Consider the following 22822-nt stretch of genomic DNA (forward strand, 5'->3'; position numbering starts at 1 on the left):
TTAATACTCGGGATAACCACTGTCCTCTGTCAGGTCGTTGTCAGATTCTCGTTCATCTTCGGACTGTCCATGAGCATCGTGGCCACCGTCTTCGTCTTCAAATTCAGGACTTGACCTAAATCCTGGATAGGACATGCCCTCAAATCGTCGGCCATGGGTGATGATATGGGGCACCACTTTAAGCCGTGGGGGGAGGCCAGGACGGGAAGGATGTGGATTGTACTCGTAGTTACACTTCACAGGGCATCTCTGGCCGTGAAACTCTTCGTATCTGTAAGTCACGTGACCATGACCTTGAGGTTTACACTTTGGTTTAGGTGGACACTTGCACTTGATTTTGCAGGAGAAAGCACAGTGAAGCCCATTGATGGTCTTGTATTGGAGAACCTTCTGACAAACTCCCGGATATTCCTTGTACACGGGGATATCCGGACACACCGGAAGCCGGGGGCAGTTGCACTTGACGGTGCAGTTTACAGGACAGATGCGGCCGTTTAGATTATTATAGACGAAGTCATGGCGACAAAGGTTTTCAAAGCCAGAAGTTTTGGGAAGATCGGGGCATTTGGGTAAAGTGGGACAGAAACAGCCAATGTTACACTTGGTTGGACATCTTATACCGTGTATATAGGTATAATGGTAGTCGTAGCTACATATGTCTTTGTACTTAGGGTGAGTTTTCAAGGGTGGACACTTTGGTGCTTGGGGACAGTGACAAACTCTGTCACATCTATAAGCACACCTCCTGCCCCCAATATCTTTGTATCTATACACGTGTTTACACAAGGCTGCACTCGGCTTATCAATTCTTTGACATTCTGGAAGAGGCGGACAGGAACATTCCACGGCGCATTTCACTGCACATTGCTTGTTGTTTATCTTCTTGTAAGTAAAGGTAAAACGACAGAAGTCTTCTAAACCTTTATACTTATCAAGCGAAGGACAGACGGGAAACTTTGGACACTCGCATTCGGCTTCACACTTCACGGGACAGGGAACCCCGTTGATATTCTCAAAGGTGAATTTTGGAGTACAACTAGAGTTGGATTGCTCCAATATTTTTGGACATGCGGGAGCCGGGGGACAGAAACAATCCATATTACATCGAACCGGGCAATGGTTACCATATACTTTCTCGTAAGCGTACGTAGGAAAACAATGCTTGGCGGCCGTGCTGTTACTAGGAATCGGCGGACATTTTGGAACCGGTGGACAGCGGCACGTGACATTGCAGCCAACTGCGCATGTAAGGCCGTTGATCTTTTCATATTTGTAAACAGGCTGGCACAATCCTTGTCCATGTGTCGGGCATTTGGGGACCGGAGGACAATTACAAATGGTGGAGCATTTCATAGGGCATTTCCTTTTACCAATAATTTTGTATGTAAACTGGTTGACACAAAGGTTGCCGTATTTTGGATCTTGCTTTATTTTGGGACATGTGGGTGGTTTTGGACATAAACATTTCAGTTTATACTTAATGGCACAAAGAAGTCGGTTTATGTTTTCGTATATATAAATTACATGACAATTTTTAGGAATAACTTTTGGAAGTGTTGGCAAAGGAGGACAGTTGCAATCCACATGACAACTCACGGCGCATTGCTTTTTGTTGATCGTTTTGTATTCGACGACGTGCTTACATAGATTGGTATGGTTTTTATTCTCCGGTAGCGGGGGACATCGAGGAATGGGCGGGCACCTGCACTCTACCACACATTTGATGGGACAAGCCAGACCACGATCCGGTTTTGAAAAAATGTATCTTGTTCTGCACAGATGGGTGGCGTTGTTGCTTATCGGTGGACATTTTGGTAAAGGATTACAGTGACAACTACTCGTACAGTTAACAGCACAAACAATCCCGTTTATTTCCTTGTATGCATAAACAGAAGTGCAGGTCCCGTATTTTGGCTTCTGAAGTGGGGGACATTTTGGTAGTGGAGGACATTGACAGCGAAACGTACACTTTATTGGACACAAAATCCCATTTATCTTCGCATTTACAAATATTTTTTGACAAAGATCCTTGTGTTTGCTTAGGTGTGATAAAGATTGGCATTTTGGAATTGGTGGACATTCGCATTTATTGTCGCACTTTATAGGGCACTTGTTGCCATGGATCATTTTGTACGAGTATTGAGGTTTGCACAGACTAGCATATCGACCCGTTACTGGTTTACAAACTGGAACACGTGGGCATCTACACACCAACTGACATTTCACTGCGCAGCTTCTACCTTGGTAATCTTTATACGTATACAAAGGTTTACAGAGCTTGGCCTCATCAGGTTTTTGAGGCGGGCACTTTGGAAATGGAGGACACCTGCAATCCAGTTTACATCTGACTGGACATCTGTAAGAACCTACACGTTTGTAAGCGTAAACAGGCGAGCACAGATTTTCTTGACCTTTCGGCGGCTTTGGACATTTTGGAGCAGGTGGACATCCGCATTGAATGCTGCACTGAACAGGACACAGTTTACCAAATCTTTTCTGATATTCATACACGGGTTGACAGAATCGAACTTCTCCGTCGTTTGGAATAGGTGGGCAGCGAGGGGGAGGGGGGCAGAAGCATTTTCGTGTACACTTCACTGGACATGTCTTACCGTTGATCTTCAGAAATTCGTAAACCTGCTGACAGTCTCTGCCCTTATGCTTCCCCACACATGGCGGTTTTGGGGGACAAGAACATACAGTTTTACATTTGACGGGACAGTTTTTACCATTGATTTCCTTATACTGGTATTGCTCGAAACAGAGTTGGCCAAAACCTTTGGTCTTTGGAGGAGTTGCACACTTTGGCAGAGGAGGACAGAAGCAATTTAGCAAACATTTGATCGGACGACGGTGGCCGTCAATGGTGGCGTATACGTATCGGTGGTGACACAGATGGCCGTATTTACCTTTTGGAGCCGGACATGTTGGGACAGGAGGGTAGGAGCACCTATACTTACAATGCACCGGGCATTGTTTCCCGCCGACTGTGGTTAACGTGAAGGACACCTTGCAATAGCTGTGAGGTTTCTTACAGACGGGTCGTGGTGGACAGTTATTCCTTGGATTTCTTGGCCTCGGCCGAGATTCTGAAATAATAAAACCCGAAGATTTCATCTGATTTATTTTTGTGACCTTACATGTAATCAACAGTGGAATGAAATGTAATAGAAATCCTGCGTATATTCTGTTAGAAAAATTGAAATTTGACGTATTATGGGAAAAATTAAATCTCAAGATAACTATCTACAAATATCAACAAATATTAAGAGCTCCACGGGACAAATCATAGCAGATTATGTATTCATGTTTGATTTTAGTTCACAAGGCTGGCCCGTGTATTTAAGACTTACCTGCACGAGAAGTATGTGAGCAACAGACGGTTAGCGATAATCCCTCCACGGTGGTACATTTGTATCCACGTGGACAGGGTGTGTCACTCGAACACGTGACCAGTGTATTAGCCTTCGTTAGGAATGGAGTCTTTCTTTCACAAGGATTAAATGCTATAAGTTATAGGAAAACTACTTTGTAGGTCAAAGATACACAATCAAAATCAAATATATTTAAAGAGGTTAGATGATCCTTGCTATTTCAAAAATGAAATTCAATTTCAAAACAATATAGAAACATTTGTAAATTTTGATTCAAGTATACATATATATTACAAGGAATACAACGACTTAGTTAAGAAAATTTATTGATTTAGATGGTTGCTAAAAATTGAAATTGTAAAGACGATTGATAAAACCGATTCTCATTACATATACTCTAAAACACCCCTTACTCTTAAAAGCAAGCAAAATGTTTAATAAATACCACTAACTGCAAAGAATTGTACTGCAAAGATGTTTCTAGCCATTTTGAATTCAAATTCACGTTACGTACCTAGAGCGCAGGTCCTCTGATAGCAGACGGATCTTTCCGGACAGGATCTGGAAGTTCTACACCGGATTTTCCGGCCATCTTTGTCCGTGAGGTACCCGTATGGTCCAGCGGCCGGATCAAACGCAGCTTTACGAAATGATTACAAAAATATAATGACTGTTAATGTATATTCAAGTATCAGGTCACAATAATTCATTCCGGCAGATTATTTATTCAGTAATTAAATCTCTGGGTTTCTGTGTTATATTTGACTAACGTAACACTTAACGATTTTTTTTAGCTTAAAGAAAAAACATGCTCAAACTTCTGAGACTTTACCAAAAATCTTCCGTTAGATAAACTGTAACAACTTTCACTGAATCAATGTTTCGAAACTGGTCAAACAGTAATTCTAAAAACGCATCTGTCACTAGATTAAACGATTTATAATCATGATTCCCGTCCTCTTAAGAGAACTAATTATGAAGGTAAAATTACCCGCTTTCCAGCAGAGGAAGAAACAGAAGGAGATATAAAGTGTTCGCCGCGTCATCTTCAGGGAGACGACCGACGGAGCGACTGTGTGGTCGAGAGTTCGAATCCTAATAAATACAACGGAAACTTAAGGCATTCCAACATAGGACAATTTCCTATTGATTAAAGAAATGAAAAGAACTGTTTAAAAAAACCCAGAAAATTCTATTGTAAATTAAAGAAAATCCCGAACCTTTCTAAGTAAATTCCTTTTCTTATTTACGCGATTCGTTGGAGTAATGACCGACTGATGTTAGAACATGTGGCGGAGAGTAACTTCTGAAACGTCCCAAACATGTTTGGTGTTCATTCAAGGATGAATTACAAAAGGCAATTGGTTGGTATATGTAGGATTTCTGCATTACCGAGTATAGGTCTCTTTATACTTACACTCTGGGGATCATTGATTATAAAGGGCTGAAGCTGAAAATCAAATGAAAAAGAAAGTTCAAACACACCTGTTCGATTTAACAATAAGTAGTCAATTTATTTGGAAGTAATATGGAAGAAATATAAATGTAAAGTAAGTGAGAAAAAGTTTTATGTAAAATAAAATCGGGAAATAGGGCAAATAAAATGTCTATATTAAGACAGATACGATACTGAAAAGTGAAAAAAAACCCAACCACATGCTGTGTCTGATTATTCTGTCAAAAAATGTATGTTAAACATAACATTGTTTTGTAACCCTTAAGTAGGTTCAATACTTGAACTATATTGATTTGAATTAGTGTACAAAAATATTCAAATAACATCCCCTTTTTAAAATTTGTATTTATATTATTTTGATTTAAATCAAACCATGATTCCCAGGGTTGGGGTGGGGTCACAATGGGGGAAGAATTTTTACAAGGAGTGTAATATAAAACTCTTCTTTTAAATCAAAGTAATGAAGAACGGACGGGAGTTGATTTTGTCCATGTTTATTTATTTTAAAATCAATGATATGTTATTTTGCATGACAAGTACATGTAGTTTCTAATTAGAATAACGCACATTTTTATAATATGAGTTTTTGGACTTTTTCGACAAGAATGTCGAGAAACCCCCCTATGGATCATGTTAAATAATATAAAGATAAAATTAATTCAATCAAACTATGTATCAGTAATAGAAATATTTCTCGAAAATTATATGGATCCAAGCAATATTGAACTCTAGTCTCGTTCAACCAAACGCTCGGCTGACACCGAAAATCTCCGACAAGGATTTACGGAGACAGCCGAGCGTCGAGTTGAACGAGACTATATTGAACTCTGGCGTAGGAATATATACGACTAAAAAAATATTTAAATTGTTCGTACCATTTAAAATTTGACTATTTTCAAGGTATTTATAAATAAGTTTCCTTGAAAAACAATGCTTTAGCATACATTACATCGAATTTATCAATTATTTTCAAGAACTAAGTTTTGTCAGCAGCAATGATTTGTGCTGAGGTCCAAACACTGTTTCTCTTTCGGTTTGTCTGAGTAACTGCATAGAAGAGTTGATTAAAATCAACTCCCAAAAATGTTTAGAAAAGCTGAAACTTGTGAAAGTATACTCAGATAGTGTAGATTTAAATTTTTCAAAATCCTAATCTTCAGGGTAGGGGTGGAGCCACATTAGGGATTAAAGAAGATGGGGGAAGAAGAGGGCGCAACTGTCCATTTGGTTTAGCCGTAAAATACAACTTAAAATTTAACATTTTTTTTCAAGTAAATATATTTGATATGTTATAATACAAGTTTACAAAAGGATAATTTCCAACTATATTCAGTTTGAAATATTACAAAAAAACGATTAAAAAAATAATAAATCCTTAAGTTTTAGTGGCATCAAACCCAAAACCTAAAATCCCAAGTTCTATACAGTTACAAAATGTTCGGTGCTCTAACCACTGAGCCATTTCATTCACAATAGAGTGCGTTGTTTAAATGCTATATGAGACATTGGCCACGAATTTACGGACTTATATTACGGCATTATTTTTCTATAACGTTCAATTGTTGGGCTACAAAATGACATTTTTAAAGTATAGTGGGTCATCTCTCCACATTTTTGTTGATTAAAATCGGTTTAAATTCCATTAACCTGCATTTAGACTATGACAAAAATATGGAGCTCAGACCCACTCTATAAAAGAAAGGCATTGAAGTTATAAAAATGACAATATTTGGAGCTTTTGACACGCATACGCCAGTTTAAATCAACCTAATGCAAGTATTTAAAATTTTGAAGGGTTACAAACCGATGTCACGTTAAATATACATTGTTTTTAATCATTGTTTTTAAAAGTATCAGATTAAATGATGTTTTAATTTTGCAGTATCTAATTATTCCTCAAATGGGCATTTTACACGCCTTATTCACCCATCTTCTTTAAAAGGAAGAAAATAATCATTCTCAAGAAATCAAATTTTATTACTGGTATACTTAGTATATGGTTTTACTTGTATGCAAGCATTTTGACATATTGTTTAAACTATGGCCCCTGATCAATTCTTGGCCCCCACAATGGTTCCAAAGTTTGATGTAGGTTTATATCACATATATGAACAGTTGTTTAAGATCTTCTTGAGAACTACAATGCTCAATATGTGATGTTGGGAAATTAGATTTTTTTTTATACAGAATTTATTCACTACATTGTCTTCATATTTGTTATATATGACTCCATAAAGCTGATTTCATTATGATCATTGTTGCTCAGGGGAACGATGTTGTCCATGGGCCTCTTGTTGATTGTGGCAACGGAAATAAGAATAACTATAAGAAATTAAAAGTTCCTATATTCATATTTGATAAGTAAACTTATTCATAATACATATAGATAATAATGTCTGGACACTTAGTGGATATTAGTTTTGTGTATATTCATGGAGAATACAATAAAAACAAAATGTTATATGTTACATTAGATATGTAACGAGAAGAACTTATATTGATTCTAAAATCAACAAAGCATAACATTAATTACATGTTTTATGCTGTTAAGTTTTCATTTATATTTGGTTTTAAAAACTTTTATAAGTTAAAGTGTAAGTTCTGGTTTCATTATGACGAAGACGTAAATTCCACCAACGTTTGAACTTTCTGAGAAAACATGTCATTAATTTGGAATAAACAATGCAGCTTGAGTCAGATTTTGCATTATGTGATGGATTTGTTGGAAAATCTATCTGTAAACACTAGCACTGTCTTCTTATTTCATGATTGCATTAAGGACTCCGTTCCATGTATTTCATCATACAGATGAGAAGTTGTTGTTGTTCTTTCCTTCTTTTGGGGTTCCGAAAGTTTAACATGCAAGGACCTTTTTACTATTTGCAAATCACACCAAACCTATATAGAGTTTGAAAAAACGTCATGCTTTAATATTTCAACTCTTAATGGTTTAAATTCATCTATTATCATTTCGAGTGCTTTTTATAGCGTAATTGAAGCAAGATAGACAATGAGAATAAATGAATCACCTGCAAAGATGTCACAGTCACAATACTGTTTCTGGGAGCAATTTAATGTATTTGAACGTATTTTTTTTTGGCATATGATAACACAAGTATAGTGTAAATAATCTATGTGCATGCATAGATATCAATATTTTTATTGTTTTTTTTCCCACTTTACCAATGCATATCACGTTTCCTAACAATACCTTCTCTTTTTTTTTTTTTTATAATTCCTTAATCTGTATACATCTATTCACTAACTTTATCATAAAACACCGGGGAAAAATAAAGCTAAATCATCGGAATCGTAGGCACCCAGGAACCGCACTGTGGAATTCAAATTTCATTATTCAAATATACAAGTGTTCAAGGGTAGGGGCTGAAATTTCTGGAGTCATCTACTATTGGTTAACGACAAAGTGAAATGTAGGTTTGACGGGTCTAGTGTTGGCATTAATTCAATACTATAATATGTTTGTAATTGTTTAAAGGTATATGTGGCGCATTTGGAGTAAATTTTTTGACATGAGTTTTAGTAAAAATATACATCATGCTTCTTATAATTAAACGCTTTACAAACTCTAAGCCCGTAAACCATGTTCTTTTTTTAGTTATTTGTCTCTAAACTTTGCTACACGTCTGATGAATATTAATGTTATCGGCCATTTGCATGTAACGCTACTGCGCAAGAGTGCGAGAAAACCTACTGTAGTATTGAAAACACGATGTCTTAAATTAGATAATTCTTATATCAGATGATACCCGAAGCATTATTATTCCGAGAAAAAGAGGTTACTAAAAATCCACAGATGCTGTTCATTTCCTGCATACAGAGGTCAAAAGATGAAACACATCTGGCAGATTCTTCTTAACTGTACATGTAACAAAACGTCTCTATAGTCTCTAAAGACAGAAGTTTATAGCAGTATCGACCAATTCGTCAGTAAGAACATTTAATGTAAAAATGTGAATGATCCTAGTTATGACAGATAATTATATTTGCAATAACTAGCGTTATATATAGAATAGTAGGCTACAGGGGGAAAATGACAACGAAAAAATTGCATTATAATGCGATCCGACGTATGTATGTTGAATAATTTACTACGATATGTAATTACCCTCCAAATATAATGAAGATTCTGGATTCAATATCACATATTTACAATATAGAGTTACTCGCCTCATTATTACCCATGAGTGGTAAACAATGTTATATTCACTGCTTTATTATGATAAAAATAATTGTACAGAAAGTGGTAAAGATGTAGAATGGTCAGGAATCTGGGAGAACAGGGAGAGTGAAAATGTCATCAATTTATTTTGCACGTTATTCGAATATTATTTTTATTTAGTTTTTTTCGGGAAGTGGAATAGGTAGAAAGATATTTAAAATGCAAACGGTTTTATCATAATATGGGGCTGACTATAGCAACACAACGCAATTGATGCAAAATCCTACTTATTTAAAGCTGTTTTCAAATGATTTTGTTTTCTTCTGGTTCAATCTCAACGAATTTGAAAAGTGTAAAGATGTCATATTTCAACATAAAATTTGCTGCGTTTTAGAAAAAAAGATAGAGGTGACCCAGAGATAGCGAGTGATATACTTTTTTCAAATTTTTTTTTTGGAAGGAAAAAAAAAGGTCCAAAGTCACTCTTGGCTCACTGGTTTCGTGCTGGATTTGTGTTTTGGTTACAAATCCTGCTGGTGTTTTTAAAAAAAAATTGTGTTTAAATGTTTGTTGATATAACTTGTTGAACTATTGAAAATGTTTGAATTTGTCGTTATTGATTTCAGCTTCTAGTATATGCACACTGTTTTCTGTTCTTATTGCTAGTGTATTACTAGCAATAAGAACAGAAAACAGTGTGCATATACTATGATACAAAATTAAATTAAACAATATAACTGCATTGAAATTGATATGCATTAACATGTGAAAATTTAATATAATACAACTATTTTTTGATTTACTCCTCATGACCCTTTTCAGAAAGCGTGTAAGTTTTTTTAATATAGCAGGAATATACTTGTACAAGAACTCTCATGAAAAAGACCTTATAATATCTGAGTTGTCAATTTTTGTTTGAGCCAGAGCATTTCAAGGCTATAGACATTTAAATCCCAATGATTCCTGCATACTTACAATCCTGTGGGCCCACTTTCTTACCGATTCTATTTACATTAATAAGAAATAAATAAGGACAAAGAAAAAGAGAAGGAAAGAGCACACGTGGACATCAATGTGAATGGCTTTATTCCATGTACACATATATTACACAAACTGAGGAGACTGTCTCTACTTCTGCAGGCCGTATTTACAGTCGTATGCGCAGTCCACCGCGCACTTCTGTCCGTGGATGATCTTGTACACGAACCTGGCGTCGCAGTGGGGGTGGTTGGTGCACTGTGGGGGCTCCGGGCAGTGACACGAGTACTTACATCCCACCTGGCACCTCTTCTTCCCGATCCTCACGTACTTATACTGGACAGTGCAGTATTCGTCTGGGTGGGGACACACAGGTTTGGGGGGACACTTACAGTCCAGTTTACAGCCGAGGGGACACTGTCGACCATTGACGTACTTGTAAGTGAAGACCTGCTGACAGAGACCTGTGTACTTCTTGTAGCGAGGAATGGGCGGGCATTTGGGGGACGGGGGACAGTAGCATTTGTGGGTACACTTGATCGGGCAGGTGAGTCCATGGATGACCTTGTGCTTGTACACAGGGACACACAAGCCCTGGTACCCAACATCCGTCTTTACCGGGGGACACTTGGGTTTGGGTGGGCAGTGACACACCCTGACGCAACGCACTGCGCATACCTTGCCAAATATGGTCTTGTATTGGTAGACGGGTTTACATAGGTTATCATACTCTTTGTATTTTTCACACTTAGGCAATGGTGGACAGGTACATTCCATGTCACAGGCGATGGCGCATTTCTTGTTGTGGACCATCTTGTATTTGAACACGGGGTGACACAGTGCGCCGTACGTTTCGTGTTTTTCCAAGGAAGGACAGAGAGGAGGGGGTGGGCAATGACACACGGCTTCACACTTGATGGGACAAGACAGGGAACCAATCTGTTTGTACGTAAACTTCGGTGTACACAAATGCTTATCCGACTCCAAGATTTCTGGACAGGTGGGAGGTGGTGGACAGAAACAGTCAGGTACGCATCTCACCGGACAGCGGTTTCCATAGATACGCTTGTACAGGTATTTCGGTTTGCAGTATCTAGACGAGCCTGCGTATGTTGGCATGGTCGGACATTCAGGTACCGGAGGACATCTGCACTTGACGTTACACTTGACGGCGCAAGTCAATCCATTCAGGACCTTGTATTCGTAAGTCGGCTGGCACAGCTTCCTGTTGACTACCGGACATTTTGGGAAGGGCGGACAGTGGCATTTTGTAATACATTTGACTGGACATCTCTTTTCATGGTATGTCTCGTAGACAAACTGTCTTGTGCACAGTCTTCCGTACTCAGAATGGTAAGTAGTGGGAGCACATCTTGGAGGTTTTGGACATTTACACTTCAGTTTACAATCGACAGCACAAATCAAACCGTTGATAGACTTGTAACTATAGACGGGGTGGCATGTTTTAGCGTACTTCGTGGGACATTTTGGTAGTGGGGGACATCGGCACTTGACATCACATGAAACAGCACATCTCTTTCCATGGAAGGAATCGTATTTAATGTCGTGGTAGCAGAGGTCCTGCATGCTGTCGTAAGCAGGAGGAAGAGCAGGACATTCCGGTAAAGGAGGACAACGACACTCCACAATACACTTGTAGGGACAGCTGATTCCGTACTTAGGTTTCGTGAACAGAAACCGTTCTCGACACAGGTGCGCGTTCTCTTTGCTAATGTCTGGACATTCGGGTTTAGGGTCACAGGAACATTTCTCCACACACTTGATAGCACAAAGCTCTCCATGGATTTCCTGGTAGGTATAGTGAGGCTTGCAAACACCACGCTCGATTTCTCTCATCTTTGGACACTCAGGGAGAGGCGGACATTTGCACTTAATGTGGCAAGATATGGGGCAAAAGTTGCCGTGGATGTTCTTGGATTTGTAAACTCTCTGGCATAGGTGGGAGTACTCGCCATATTTCTCGAGAGAGGGACATTTTGGAATACGCGGACATTTACATTTATAGCTACAGCTCACTGGACATTTGTTGCCGTGGATTTCTTTATATTTGTAGTAGGGCTTGCATACATCCACATAGCCTCGGTACTTCCTGCGACATTTTGGGACCGGTGGACAGCGGCAGATATTCCTGCAAGACACAGCACACCTCTTGCCGTGGATGTCTTTGTAAGAGAACACTGGTCTACAGAGTCCCTTGTATCCGCCGGTGTACCTGTTGACCGGACACTTCGGGAAGGGTGGGCATCTACAGGTGAGGTCGCATCTGACAGGGCACTTCTTGCCGTCAAAGTCTCTGTACGTGTAAACGGGAGAACAGTAATTTTCGTAGTTGGAATACGCCTTTGGACATTTTGGTTCAGGGGGACATCCGCACTTCACTTTACATTTGATAGGACAGCGTTTGCCATGGCGCATCTCGTATTCATAAACGTGGCGACAGAGGCTGAATTGGTTATAGTACTTCAGGTCTGGGCACTGTGGTGGAGGAGGACAGAAACATTTGGACACACAGCTGACGGGGCACTTCCTGCCGTTGATGCGTTTGTAGCTGTAGATCCTGGGACAATACCTCAAATATCCACGGTACTTGATCTCGCATTTTGGAGCAGGTGGGCAGGCACAGATGGTTCGGCATTGGACAGCACACTTCTTGTCGTGAATATCTTTATAGATATAGCGCCTGTAGCAGAGTTGTCCGTAATTGGCGTATACGGGGGGATAGGCAGGACACTTTGGGAAGGGTGGGCAGCTACACTCAAGTTTACACTTGGTGGGGTACCTGCCTCCGTAGACCGTGGCGTAAGTGTACTTTGGGTGACACAGGTTTCCGTATTCCCCAGTATAGGTTGGACATTTCGGTACAGGTGGTAGTCGACATGAATACTTGCACCTGACCATACAGCGCTTGCCCCCGTAGATGTTGATGTACCTATAGGATACCGTGCAGTAGGAGTGGGGGCGTCGACAGACCGGCGGTTTGGGACAGGTACACTTGTATGTACATCCGGTCTGGCAGAGCCCGTATTTGGTTTGTTCTAGTTTAGGCTCTACCGTACAGAATCGCCTCTTTCGACAGGGTTCCGGAGGAGGACATTTATTTTTAGGCTCTATTAAAAAGAAGAGGAAAAGAGGCTGGGATATTAATTGGAGTCTAATAGTACTAGTGCACAATTTTCCTCCTAAATCCAAACAAATAGAGATGAATCAATGTGATTCATTGAATTTTTTATTAGATGGCAAAATTTTTTCTCTAGATAGATGTAAATTTGTCGCACAGTTATTTCGGTTATCTACATGGCTGTTTTTCTTTTAACTCACCTGGGCAGCAGACCTTGATTTTCCAGGTGTCAGTACAACTAAAGCCGTATGGACACTTTTCCTTGGAACATTTGAAGAGTGCGCCATTCGTGGTCAAATATGGAGTACTATACGAACAAGGATTTCGCGCTAAAAAAATGTAGAAAATAGGACACTTAAAACTTGGCCTTTGAGGAAAATAGTTTTTGTAATCCTGTATTATACGCGTCGTTTTTTAAGTTATTCTACAATTCATTCTGTCAGCATTTATCTTAATCTGAAAAAAATCATAATTTGATCATTTTGATTTATCTGTTGAAATGAATATATCTGGAATAGCATATGATTTTAATAGAAGACGAAATGAGAGAAGAAAAATATAATAAGCATTTTTATTATTTCTTTATATTTTACAATTACAAATACGTTTTCTATAGAAAAGGAAAAACGTTCATTTATGTAGTCAACATGGTCTCCCTTAATATAAACTCTATTCAATAACTTCTTTTTTTAAGTGATTAAAAAAAAACCTACCCGCGCAGCAAAATTCTCTTTCGCAGTAAAACCCATCAGGACACCCGTTCTTGTGGACACATTTCACCGTTACTCCATAGCGGTCAGTCAGAGCGCCAAATTTGCACACATTACTGCATTCTAAAAGAAAAAAATGATAAATTCTAACAAATGTTTTAAGAAAATAAACTTTAACCAAATAATACCGTAACTGAACACTTTGTTCATTAAAAAAACCACACATTTCATTTAAAGTAGCAAGCAGCAACAGTTACAATTAACAGAAACTAACGAAATTCTGATTATTTATGATAATTTAAGATTTTTAAAATGAATATTAATTGAAATACAAGATACAACTGCATTACTTGCTAATTGTAAAAAGACAAAGAGCACCAACGCAGTTGTTATTGCTCCCATCATTTAGTCTGGCAGGGTCTTTCCTAAGTCGTGTTTTATACCCTTTTGAATCGATATTAATGTTTCGGCTCATTTTTCTGGTACCACTTACTATTCATACAACAGTAAGTACAAGTGAGTACACAAAAAAGGGGGGGTTGTTAATGTTGTTTTCTCGCTTGGATAAAGATAACTACGTGTCGATAGCGCCCCGTGAATGGACAAGAGCCGGTTTCTATGATAATTTGTAAGCATTGTTAATTTTAATTCCGATGTTTTACACCTATATACATACACAGTGTAACCAGACCTACATATATCAAGATCAAAAGTCCAATATCCGACTGCACGTAATATAACCTTTCCCAAATCCCTAAGCATGTACAATGTCTGATGAATCTTGAATATGAACCACAGTGTTGAAGCATATTGGTTTCTCGCAGGAACCTAACACGGAATAGAAAAAATCCACCGACCAAGAAATCTGAACAGTCTAAGCTTTTCTAAGTACCCAAGCCAAGTAAATATAACCATCCAAAGAGGATAGATCTATACAGCCAAAGTAAATCTAACCAACCATAAAGGCTAGATCTAAACAGCCAAAGTAAATCTAACCAACCATAAAGGCTAGATCTAAACAGCCAAAGTAAATCGTATAAAGAGGATGATCTATACAGCCAAAGTAAATCTTACCGTATAAAGAGAAAAATATATATAGAGCAATAGTAAATCTAACCGTATAAAGACGATAGATCTATACAGCCAAAGTAAATCTAACCATCCAAAGAGGATAGATCTATACAGTCAAAAAAAATCTAATCTAACCATCTAAAGAGGATAGATCTATACAGCGAGAGTAAATCTAACTATCCAAAGATGATCGTATAAAGAGGATAGATGAAAACAGCCAAAGTAAATCTAAGCACATATAGGGGATAGATCTATACAGCTAAAGTATATCTAACCATCCAAAGACAATAGATCTTAACAGTCAAAGTAAATCTAACCGTATAAAGACGATAGATCTATACAGCCAAAGTAAATTAAACCATCCAAAAAGGATAGATCTATACAGCCAAAGTAAATCTTTCCATATAAAGAGGATAGATCCATCGAGCCAAAGTAAATCTAACCATCCAAAACAGCTACATCTATTTAGCCAAGGAGGCTAAATTTAAACAGCCAAAGAAATTATAACCATCCAAAGAGGATAGATCTTTACAGCCTAAGTTAATCTAACCAACCAGGAAAATAGATTTATACAGCCAAAGTAAATATAACCATCCAAAGAGGATAAATATATACGGCTTAAGTAAATCTAACCATATAAAGAGAATAGATCTATACAGCCAAAGTAAATATAACCATCCAAAGACGATAGATCTATACAGCCAAAGTGAATCTAACCTTATAAAGAGAATAGATCTATACAGCCAAAGTAAATCTAATCATCCAAGAGGATAGATCTAAACAGCCAAAGTAAATCTAACCATCCAAAGAGGATAGATCTATACAGCCAAAGTAAATCTAACCATCCATAGACGATAGATCTATGCAGCCAAAGTGAATCGAACAACCCAAAGAGAATAAATCTATACAGCCAAAGTAAATCTTACCATATAAAGAAGATAGATCTCTACAGCCAAAGTAAAGCTAACTGTATAAAGATAATAGATCTATTCATCCAAAGTAAATCTAATCATCTAAGGGGATAGATCTAAACAACCAAAGAAAATCTAACCATCCAAAGAGGATAATCTAAACAGCCAAAGTAAATCTAACCATCCAAAGAGGATAGATCTATAAAGCCAGAGTAAATGATACAGTCCCAATAGGCTAGATCTATAAAGCCAAAGTAAATCTTACCATATAAAGAGACTAGATCTATACAGCCAAAGTAAATCTTACCATATAAAGAGGATAGATCTATACAGCCAAAGTAAATCTAACTGTATAAAGAGGATAGATCAAGACAGCCAAAGAAAATCTAACCATCCACAGAGGATCGATCTATACAGCCAAAATAAATCATATCATCCAAGGGGATAGATCTATACAGCTAAAAAAAATCTAACCGTATAAAGACGATAGATCTAAACAGTCAAAGTAAATTTAACCATATAAAGAGGATAGATCGATACAGCCAAAGTAAATCTTACTGTATAAAGAGGATAGATCTATACAGCCAAAATAAATCTTATCACCAAAAAAGGATAGATATATACAGCCAAAGTTAATCTAACCATCCAAAGATGATAGATTTATACAGCCAGCGTAAATCTAACCGTATAATGAGGATAGATCTATACAACCGAAGCTAATTCATCCAAATAAAGAGGATAGATCTATACAGCCAGAGCAAATCTAACCATATAAAAACGATATAACTATACAGCCAAAGTAAATCTAACCATATAAAGAGAATAGATCTATACAACTAAATTAAATGTAACCATCCAAAGAGAATAGATCTATACAGCCAAAGTAAATGTAACCATCCAAAGAGAATAGATCTACACAGCCAAAGTAAATCTAACCGTATAAAGACGATAGATTTATACAGCCAAAGTCAATCTTACCGCATAAAGACGCCAACTAAATATAATCATATAAAGAGAATAGATATTTACAACCAAAGTAAATCTGACCATCCAAAGAGGATAGATCTATACAGCCAGAGTAAAGCTAACCATCCAAAAACGATAGATCTATACAGCCAAAGTAAATCTAACCATCTAAAGAGAAAAGATCTATACAGCCAAAGTAAATCTAACCATCCAAAGACGATAGATCTATACAGCTAAAGTAAATCTAACCGTATAAAGAGGATAGATCTATACAGCCAAAAAAATCTTACCATCCAAAGAGAATGGATCTATACAGCCAAAGTAAATCTAACCATTCAAAAAGGGTTGATCTATACTGCCAAAGTTAATCTAACCATCCAACAACGATAGATTTATACAGCCAAAGTAAATCTAACCGTATAATGAGGATAGATCTATACAGCCAAAGTAAATTAAACCATCCAAAGAGGATAGATCTATACAGTCAAAGTAGACATCAACAGCACAGATACCATGTGTATCTAGTTTCTCCAACGGAAGACCGATGTGAAATAGACGATATCAACACACAAGGTGGATCTAAGCAGACCTAAGCCACGTTGGATAAATCTGAACATCCAAAACAATTTAAACAATATTGTTCTAAACAACCAAGATTGATCTTAACAGTCAGGGTAGTAAGATTGAAAAATGATTAATCTAAACAGCTTTACAGCCAATGTAGATAAATCTATACAGCCAAAGTTGATCCACACATCCAAAGAAAATAGATCTAAACATCCAAAGAAAATATATCTAAACATCCAAAGAAGATAGATATTTATAGTAGCCAAAGTAGATTTCAACATCCAATACTTCAATTAACATAATCAATTCAGAAATCATGAGAAGAATGCCACCTATTGAGAATTTGGCATAGATTTTTCTACTATTTTGCAATATTGATAGCTAGGTCCAAAGGATAGGTTGTTTAAAGGATGCTAAAAGCGCGGATCGAGGGGGGGGGGGGGAGGGTCAAATGGGAAAAGGGAAATTTCAAGCAAAATTATTCCCAAGACCCTTTGAGAATAAAATAAACTCTTGTTTAAACAATATGATGTTTCGGAATGACTGACCCTGTTTTACAGGCTGGGTTAAGAAAAGGACTATTTATCTATCTTTGCCTTGATTTCATTACTAATATAGTGCAAAAACAGGGCAACATTTCGGGGCGGTTCAAATAGCAACCTCTTTAACATTTTCGACAGAGCTCGGAAACGGACCATTTATATATTTTTGCCTTGGTGATATAGTGCAAAAACATGGCAACATTTCAGGGTGGTTCAAATAGCAACCTTTTTAACATTTTCGACAGAGCTCGGCCGAGACTTTGCAGTAGGGATCTGTTCCTTGCAGTAACTTTCATCACTTTTAGCTCACCTGAGCTGAAAGCTCAAGTGAGCCATTCTGATCACATTTTGTCCATCGTCCGTCCGTAAACTTTTTACATTTTGAACTTCTCTCTAAAACCGTGTGACCAATTTTAACCGAATTTGGCACAAAGCATTTTTATGGTAAGGCAAATACAAATTGCAGAAATGAAAGACCAATCTTTTTCAAAGCAGTGAAAACCTCGAAAATGCAGAAAAAGGGGGGTGCATTTTTTTAAATCTTTTTCTTAAGAACTACTGAGTCAAATTCAACGTAATTTAGCATAAATATTCCTTATTGAAAGGAAAATGTAAATTGCAAAAATTATGGGCTAATTCTGTTTCAAATCTGAGTTATTACGAAAATAATAATAAAAGAAATGCGTGTTTAGATAAGATTATAACTTAGGGTTCTGTATTCCATACTTCTTAAACGGGACGGTGTAAGAGTAGTTTCTTTGTTTAAAGCAGCCATGTTGAATGATAAACGGGTCGATCTGACAAATGTTTTGCAACAGTTCGCGTGCAAAGGGAATCTTTGAAACATGCAAGATACATTGATGCCAATTTTATGAAGTAAATTGAGATTAAATATTTCAATGCGTTTTCAGTTTCCACATTTGACGGTTGTATTATGTTAGCTTGTTTTGATTTTCGTTCATTTTCATATTATTAATGCAATGTAACCTGGGGAACTATCGCCTGTAATTTGTATTTTGTACGTAACAAATCAAACATAGACTTCCATAAATCAGACAGTTAACTGTTTACCTGCGCAAATTAGCAAAATCTGATGTATTAACAAAGTACTAAATACAATTCATTCTATCGGTAATTCGGTATGATCTTTTGCTTAATGGTGGATTAATGCAATGTGTTTTGTTGAGATGCTCAGCGTTTTTATCGAGTTTATTTACTTTAAACAGAGTTTAATATCGCTGACGGAAATATGTACTAGGTATATCTATGATTCATTTTGAAAAATAAATTGTGCTCTTTGTTTTAGTGCATGCCTCTTCTGTTCTGTTAGTTGTTTACAATTTCTATTTACTAACCATATTTGAGTGTCAAGCTTCAAATTATAAGCAAGATACAGAGCTTTGTGCACAGATATGAGGCCATTTTTGGTTTACATTTTAGATGCTGAATAGGAAATACCAAGTTATAAACCAGCAAAATTGTGTGAGCTCTGTATCTTGCTTATAATTCTATGATTGACGCTGAAATTTGGTTGATCATACATTAGACATGTTTCGATAAACGTTTAATACGTGTACACAAAATGATATGCTGTAACTACTTTCTGGGGTCCCTCTTTATACGATGATTCAGAATTATATGAATTCCATATTAATTCTAATAGTTTTTGCAGACAAGAGTAAATAAAAACGACACCGTTAAAACGGTTTTCACAATTTCTATAGTTCTGACACATTTTGTTACGGGGATAAAGGCATTATCGCTATTCCTAAGACAATAATACAGCGTAAAATAATCCTGGTTTTCAGCCATTTGTTGTTTTTGAATAAAACAGTGCTATGCCTGTCAATACATTGACTATTTTATATGTCACCTGACAACATTTTTCATTCGAGTGTATTCATCAATCAAATGAGTAAGGTTAAAAAGTCACGGGAGTTTACGCCAGGTAAACAACAGTCGTTTATGATTCTTTAAATAAAATCTTCTTCCTATCTAGTTCATCTAGTTGGAAGTTAACAGTGTACCCCTACCAAAAGTAAAGTTTTATATCTTGCATAGGATCTTCTTATTTTTGGTAAAAATGGTATTACATAAAGGTACAATGTCAAAGATTAAGTGTATGCAAAAATAAGTGTAAAATTCGAATACTTTACAAATTTATTTTTTTTGTTATTCTACCGAGGGGCCATATGGTACAATATCCTTTGAACGCCCATATAAAGTCATTGTTGCTCAGGTGAGCGATGTGGCCCCATGGGCCTCTTGTTCCATGATACTATGTGTTATGATTTTATTTTTCTTGGACCATTACCCATTACTATGCTATTGATGAAAATCGCACGTCAAAGAAAAAGTAAAAAAGAAAAACAAAATAAAATATTTATTCCAAATATATTTTTCTCATTAAAATAACTGCGCACAGCCTATATTGTGAGGGTTTTGGTGTGTTTTGTTTTTTTTGTTTTTTTGGTTTTAGGTTTCTTTTGCATTTAGTGAATAACTCTGTCTGATTTGGTTATGAGGCTGACCTTCACCTCTTACACAACAGTGGTCATTTCCCTCACTCACACAAAAGCATAATAAAACAGGGAAATCCCCGACCAAACGCTCAATAGCTTGAAAAATATTATCATGATCGGGTTTTCGTTTTAAAGATCGCGTGGTCATTGTGATGCAGGAACGACATGGAGCCGTAATAACAGCAGCAATTGGTTACTTGATTTCTTTCAGTCATCTACAACTATGATTTTTGAATGAAATAGTAATTACAGACAATAATGCGCAACGTTTATTTATGACGGTCTATTTGATCTTTTTCACAGCAGAAAACTATTAGATGGAAAAACTCTCATTCTTGAATGTTATGGAGATAAAAGCCATGTTTTGTGTTATTAATCGTTTTTTGAAATGAACAAAGAAAAAATAGTATTCTTGAACAGTTTAACACTCACGAAACTTGTAATGAGAAACAAAATGAAATACTGGGTTCAGGAGGAAATGTTATTAACCTCATTATTAACTAAACAAAACTTAGACTGAAGTGGTTTGCACATTGTTATCGGAGTTATTTGTAAAATACATGTCAGCGCCTTGAATTTCTATTTCAAAAACTGAAGATCTATTGTGGTGATATGGTGTACAATTGCATCAAATATAACACGTCTTGTCCCGCCAGATGAATTACGCATGAATTAGATGGTCTCCCATCAAAATAAACACAGTAAAAATACTTCAAATGATGACTCAAGTCGGTGGAGGTGGCAGTAACCAATCACCAGAGGTATATATATATATTGGTACTGACCATGAAGACGATGGTTTTATTTGCATTGAGGTCATCACGCATGTATAGCATCTGCTGTATCACTGATAATCCTGACTTAGAGGGGGGAATTCGGGAATTCCCCGTCAGTTTCTCCAGAGGTTTGTATGAAAAACAAACAATTTAGACACTTCTGTTTGTCCAGAATTGTAAAATCATATTTAAAAGCATCATATTTAAAAGCATATGTCATATTTTCATAAGATTTTAATCAAATTGTTTTGTCGAAAGTCCACTACCATCAATTTTTAAAAAAAAACAACCCTCTCTCTCTCTCTCTCTCTCATACCTTTACTATATTTTATGCATAAACACATAAACATACTAACCGTTATTTTTACGATGAATGTCGATGACAGTAAGGGAAGAGAATGGTGAAATACAGCATGGTAAGACAGTTAAAGCTCATACCAAGGACACCTTTCGCGGTATACTGCGGGCCATTAGAGCGGACAGCGCCCGTGTTGCAGGATAGCAATGGCTCTATATGACACTAAGATGCGCGGTTTTGATGAACCACATGATTATAATGGCTAATTAATTACAATGCACGGTCGGTACACCTCGCGTCACATATTAAGAGCGAAACATGTGCACTCATTACCTAAATATGGCCTCCCACGCGCATAGAACTATTTCCATTAAGTAGGCATGGCAATGTGAAAGTTTTTATGGGGGTCACTTTATCCATGATTTTTAAGCTAAAACATTTAAATTCAACGAAAAAACCAAGACATGAATCATAGCAGTTAACAACATTAATTAATCACAGTCATTAATTTTCATGAGTTACTCATCTACTCATCATTAAAGATCTAATAGAAATACCTTGATCTCTTCATCCGGTTTAGGTGTTTAGTGCGCAAGTACTCTCTCTCTCTCTCTCTCTCTCTCTCTCTCTCTCTCTCTCTCTCTCTCTCTCTCTCTCAACTTTTTTAAATTTCAATGTCCCGTACCTTCAGGACGGGGTATTTGACGTTGTTAATAACACAGAGCATATTTGATTATTTTATACTTAAGAACTAATGTGGTATGCCCGAAAGTTAGCGTGGTTTACCATCAGTTATTTTCAATATTACGACATGCTGTCAATGTTACATGATAGATACTGATTGAGGTCGTTAAAAGGCCGCCCGGGGTAGGATCCAGCTGGTGATGGTGGTGGGACGACACGTGTAGCATCTGTAGGGCTCTATAGCACATGTTACTGGTAAACAAAGAGATAAAACCCATCAAGTATTATATTACAATTTTACGATAGATCAGTTTCAACGCAACACCAAAATGTGACGACAGAGCGGTTATACATGAAACATATTTATAACTAAAACATTATATAGTACAATTTTTACTTTTTTGCAAGTAAAAATGCCTAAAATTAATGGAAAAAAGATATGTTATTTCACACAGATTTTGAAATATACAAAGTTCGTGAAACCCAAATTCCTTGATTCATAGGTAACCTGTCTTCGCCGCAAGTCGTGATTCTAATTAGAGCTGAAATAACAGTAAATACGTCATCATCGGGGTTTACGTTGCTGGGATCTCCGCATTCCGGGATTCTGATTGGTTAATTAATAAATGACACGGTGTTGTCTGAAGG

The 22822-nt window shown here is 37.0% G+C and overlaps 2 protein-coding genes across 2 annotated transcripts; both read right to left on the bottom strand.

The window, feature by feature from the left end:
• On the bottom strand, window positions 1-4722 carry LOC105336170 (cell death abnormality protein 1-like). The gene is made up of 6 exons (XM_066085280.1): window positions 4595-4722; window positions 4366-4469; window positions 3889-4014; window positions 3354-3506; window positions 2022-3089; window positions 1-701 (listed from the first exon to the last, which is right to left on the bottom strand). Exons 2-6 carry the CDS (start codon window positions 4418-4420, stop codon window positions 1-3), a joined length of 2103 nt encoding a protein of 700 aa, XP_065941352.1. The 5' UTR covers window positions 4421-4469; window positions 4595-4722.
• A 5356-nt stretch (window positions 4723-10078) lies between these two features.
• On the bottom strand, window positions 10079-14310 carry LOC105336171 (tenascin-X). The gene is made up of 4 exons (XM_011440389.4): window positions 14188-14310; window positions 13841-13960; window positions 13328-13456; window positions 10079-13116 (listed from the first exon to the last, which is right to left on the bottom strand). The coding sequence occupies exons 1-4, from the start codon at window positions 14240-14242 to the stop codon at window positions 10139-10141; spliced, it is 3282 nt and encodes a 1093-aa protein (XP_011438691.3). The 5' UTR covers window positions 14243-14310; the 3' UTR covers window positions 10079-10138.
• Between the last annotated feature and the right edge of the window lie 8512 nt (window positions 14311-22822).

The sequence above is a fragment of the Magallana gigas genome, chromosome 5 (genome assembly GCF_963853765.1).
Source record: "Magallana gigas chromosome 5, xbMagGiga1.1, whole genome shotgun sequence".
In the NCBI taxonomy this organism is placed as follows: domain Eukaryota; kingdom Metazoa; phylum Mollusca; class Bivalvia; order Ostreida; family Ostreidae; genus Magallana; species Magallana gigas.

Excerpts from the sequence above, each read along its gene's own strand:
- LOC105336170 (XM_066085280.1), bottom strand. The coding sequence starts at position 4,420 with ATGACGCGGCGAACACTTTATATCTCCTTCTGTTTCTTCCTCTGCTGG. Across the intron at positions 3,507-3,888 it reads TCAGAGGACCTGCGCTCTAG|CATTTAATCCTTGTGAAAGA; the intron begins GTACGTAACGTG and ends TATAACTTATAG. Across the intron at positions 3,090-3,353 it reads CTCACATACTTCTCGTGCAG|AATCTCGGCCGAGGCCAAGA; the intron begins GTAAGTCTTAAA and ends TTATTATTTCAG.
- LOC105336171 (XM_011440389.4), bottom strand. The coding sequence starts at position 14,242 with ATGATGGGAGCAATAACAACTGCGTTGGTGCTCTTTGTCTTTTTACAA. Across the intron at positions 13,457-13,840 it reads AAGAGAATTTTGCTGCGCGG|CGCGAAATCCTTGTTCGTAT; the intron begins GTAGGTTTTTTT and ends ACATTTTTTTAG. Across the intron at positions 13,117-13,327 it reads AATCAAGGTCTGCTGCCCAG|AGCCTAAAAATAAATGTCCT; the intron begins GTGAGTTAAAAG and ends TCTTTTTAATAG.